This window comes from Solanum lycopersicum, chromosome 3, assembly GCF_036512215.1.
Source record: "Solanum lycopersicum chromosome 3, SLM_r2.1".
Classification (NCBI taxonomy): Eukaryota; Viridiplantae; Streptophyta; class Magnoliopsida; order Solanales; family Solanaceae; genus Solanum; species Solanum lycopersicum.
This window is the reverse complement of record NC_090802.1, coordinates 55,175,545-55,179,871: the sequence shown is the minus strand read 5'-3', so window position 1 is coordinate 55,179,871 and position 4,327 is coordinate 55,175,545. Positions and strand designations below refer to the sequence as shown.

The 4,327-nt window shown below is 33.7% G+C and overlaps 1 protein-coding gene across 1 annotated transcript; it reads right to left on the bottom strand.

Annotated features, from left to right (window-relative positions):
- Nucleotides 1-3,632: 3,632 nt before the first annotated feature.
- Nucleotides 3,633-4,022, bottom strand: LOC138347683 (uncharacterized). Its single transcript, XM_069295986.1, has one exon. The coding sequence runs from the start codon at nt 4,020-4,022 to the stop codon at nt 3,633-3,635; it is 390 nt and encodes a 129-aa protein (XP_069152087.1).
- Between the last annotated feature and the right edge of the window lie 305 nt (nt 4,023-4,327).

The window sequence follows — 4,327 nt, the reverse complement described above, 5'->3', positions numbered from 1 at the left end:
CAAGGGCAACACTAGAAAGAAACAAGGAGTATTCAACGAACTGTAATGCTTAATGGAATGGGGTGAATGGTTTTTAGATTAGTGATGGGGAATACTCATTTGTTGTTGACTTGGAGAAGAAGCATTGTAACTGTAGGTTGTGGATGTTGAGAGGTATTCCTTTTCCTCATGCTATTTGTGTTTATTATTACTTGAATGAAGATCCTGATCAACATGTAGAGCACTGGTATATCAAGGAAACATTTCTCAAGGCTTACAATCATTTCATCCAACCAATACCCAATATGAGAATGTTGCCTAAAACTACAAATCCATCAATAGAGCCTCCAAAACCAAGAAAAATGACTGGCAGACCTGGAAAGAAGAGAAGAAAGAGCAAGGATGAGCCCAAAAAATGGGGAAAATTTCCAGAAAAGGAGTAAAGATGACATGTTTCATTTGCAAGAAAACTGGTCATAACAAAGCTGTGTGTGCAATAGTAAGTAATACTAGTCATATTTACATTTGTAAATTGCTTAAAGTTTATAATCATATGTTTATTTTGTTGTGACATAGTATGGGAGGGGGAGCACTTCTCAACCTACAAGTCAAGGAAACAGCCAACAAAGTTATTCTCAAACAGGTGTAAGATTTGCTTTACATATTCACTTGCCTTAATTTTCATTTAGACAGTTATTCATATGTACTTATTTTTGTTCAACAAGTTAAAACACAAAGTTCTGTTTGTCCTGATACCAGTGCTGTGCCAAGAACTACCCAAACAACAGTAAGATTAGATAATGGCTAGCCTTTAAGAATTCATTTGCATTTTATATTTGTTCTACAAGTTTTCATATATCCTTATTTGTGTTATATAGTCTACAATGGGAGGTCTATCTACAATGGGAGGTCCATCACATTCTACTTCCAGAACCACATATGCAACTACACAATCAAGTCAAACAACTTCTATTTGTGCTGACACAACATCTGTGCCAAGACCTGCTCAAAATAGGGTTCAAATTGGAACTGGAAGAGGATTGGGAAGAAAAAAAAGCTAATGCAAGAGGAACTCCATTTGTTACAGAAAGAGATAGTTTTTCTAGTGAATTGCCACCTTTATCAGGTCACAAGAGACCATACAGTTCTGCCTCATTTGCTGCTGCTACTGGAGAAAACAGAAGGCCTGCAACTGGTTTTGGTGTTTACTCTAATCCTACTACTGGAGCCCAAGTATTTAATGTATGTTCACTTAACATGTTTACCTGTTTTAGTGTATATTTTATAGCCTTATAATCTAACCTTATTTTACACTTTCTATCTTATATTGCAGCCTGATACATCAAGTGAGAAGATTCTACATGGGCCAACAACATTGAAGAGTGCTTCACCAACCAATATAGACATTGGTTTTAAACCCCGTGGGCTAAAATTGAAGGGAAAAGATGCAGTCAGCACCTCACAGTTACAACAAATGAAAGCTAAAAAGAAAAACTGGAAGTAGTTCATTTGGGAAGTTGTTATTATCTTGGCCCATGTTAAATGGGTGTCCATTTGAAAACAATTTACTCTTTGGTTTATTTGAACACTCGTCTAATGTGTTTTTGAACATTGTATTTGTGTTAGAAAGACTATGCCTATTGTAATACAATGATTTTCTATTACCTCTCAATGCATTTGTGTTATGTATTTCCATTACTGTGTCTTATGTATTTTTCAGTCATGCATTTGTGTTATTAACTTGCTTTTTGAACAACAACTACACTATTTTTCAATCCATGCCTTTTGTTTTTGTCAATAAGACTACTAATCAATTCAATTCCAGAAAAAAAATTCAAAACATATGGCAAGTGATCAATTCAACAGAGATCAATTCAACTCAAACTTCCAATTTGATACAAAATATGAAGGACATATAACAATTAAAACATCACTAATTGATCTAGAATAGCTACCTAACTACTGCAAAACTAAACAATTAAGTACTACAATCCTGAACTACTATCAACTACAAAATATTAAAGAACCATTTAATAGTTAGAAGACAAAGAAAAACAATTACAACTCGGTTAAATTTGACATTTTCTCAATCCCTTTGGAGTTTAACTTCCTTAAGCTTCTTGTTCAATACCATCAATTTCACATCACTTTCATTCAATTGAAATTTCAAAGAATCTTTTTCTTCTTCAAGCTCTTTCACTTTTCTCTTTAGTCGATCAATCGGATTTTGACTGTCTCTGAGTCTATTCATTGAGGATGATTCGTCAACATTTTCAAGCGACAGATCAATCCATCTAAAATATCCGCATCCACCATTTTCCTACAAACCATATAACAGTAGTAAGACGTAATAAATATACCAAAATATTGATTTTTCAAATAGTACAACAAGAACAGTTTTTGTTCAAAAAATAACAAACCTTTGATGATTTGCATCCAAAAAATTGACGACCTGGGTTCAAAGGAGTCCTCGAAGTTTTCAGTCGACAATAATAACCACACTTGCATATACCAACTTCCTCGATATTTACTGAAATTTGCGACATTTGATAAAAGAGAATTGATTTAGAAAAGAAGATAAAAACTTGGATATTTAGAGAAGAAGAGAGAAACTTGGAGATGGAGATTTAGGGTTCTAAATATATTTTAGGGAAGAGGAATTGGGGATTTCACTTCAACTTTAACATTGAAGTATAATGTTAACGTTGGTGCCATGTAAGCAGGGTAAAAATGAGAGAAAAATAAATTGACGCACTCCATTTGTGTGAATCACAAACGATTTGCCATGTAGGCAAAAAATGGTTTTACAGTTCAAATTTGGGTGGTTGAGGTGTTCAATAGGTAGTAAGTCTAGTTGAGGTGTCTACGTGAATAATCGGGACAAGTTTGAGTGGCCGCATATGACTTTGGCCTTAATTGTGTGTATATCGGGCAGGTTGAATAGATCATGCATGGGTTTTAAAAATTTGGGTTAAATAATTAATCAATTTAGGTTGTAGCTTAAGATTGTGACACGTGTACAAGGTGAGTGTTCTCTAAATGAAGGGCAAATATGCGCTGATTATTGGACAACAGAGGCTCTGATGGACAAAAAGTATGACAGAGTATATTGATATACCATTTTTGAAAGTTCAGAAGTACATTTGTCCTTTTTCCCTACAAAGTAGGTGGGTATTATTTGCCTCATACAGTTCTCTTCTGGAAGGTATATTACTAATATTATTATAGTCCAAAACTATTTTAGTAAAAGTAGTTCCTCAAATATTTGTCCAAATTAGGGATGGTAAATTGGTGGATTCGATTGGATTTGGATGAATTGAATATGGATTGAGTTATAATAAATTAATTCACAACCACCTATATAAAATATGAATAAATATGAATTTGAACAAATATAGTTTGGGTAGAATGATTGTAATCCACATTAATACCTCAATTCCTACCACCCCATCCCCCCCTCCATTGACCTACCATTGCCACCAGTAGTGGAGGGAGGATTTTCATTAATGGGGTTCAAAAAAAATTAATCACGTAAATAATATCCACAAATAAATGGGTCGAATTGGATATAAATGAGTTGAATAAAAAATATTACCTTAGATCACATATATCTAAAAAGTTAAATAATTATTACAATTGTACTCTACGAGATTTCATATCTTGAATTTCTTAATAATAGCATCATTAGAAATACTATCAAATACATCTTTTCCTACAAAAGGCACCAAACAATCACTAAAAAGTTCATCACTCATTTGACTTCGCAAGTCATTCTTGATAAACTTCATTGCCGAGAAAGCTCTTTCAATGAATGCAGTGGCAACTAGTAGAAGTAGAGCAAGTTTCACTAAGTGGAACACCAGAGGATAATTTGAATGTTTTTTTGTGTGGATTAATGTTTTGGAAAGATCAGAAAGTCCATTTAGATCAGAGAACTTTTCATCAACATCACAAACATCAACAATGTAATTTGCAAGTTGATTCTCAAGAGTATTCATATTGAATTCATCAAAATCATCTGGATATAATTCATCCATCCTCATATTTTTTGCTATAAAAACCTGAAAACGATTTAATTAGATTCAAACAAGCAATTCTATGAAGCAAATCAGTAGCTACCTCATTAAAACAATTATTAAGCTCTGAAAGTTGCCAAAATATTGCAAAACACTTCAACACGGTAATGATGTAAGACTGTATAGTGAGCAAGTTTTCGCCGTGACCTTAAAGAGCTAACATATGGCTCCTCAAAGTTAAGTATCAAAATTTCATGTTTGGTACAGAATATAGATGTTGAATGCCTTGAATGGGACCCGCTACAAACAGAAAGGACGGGGGTCTCGCTACA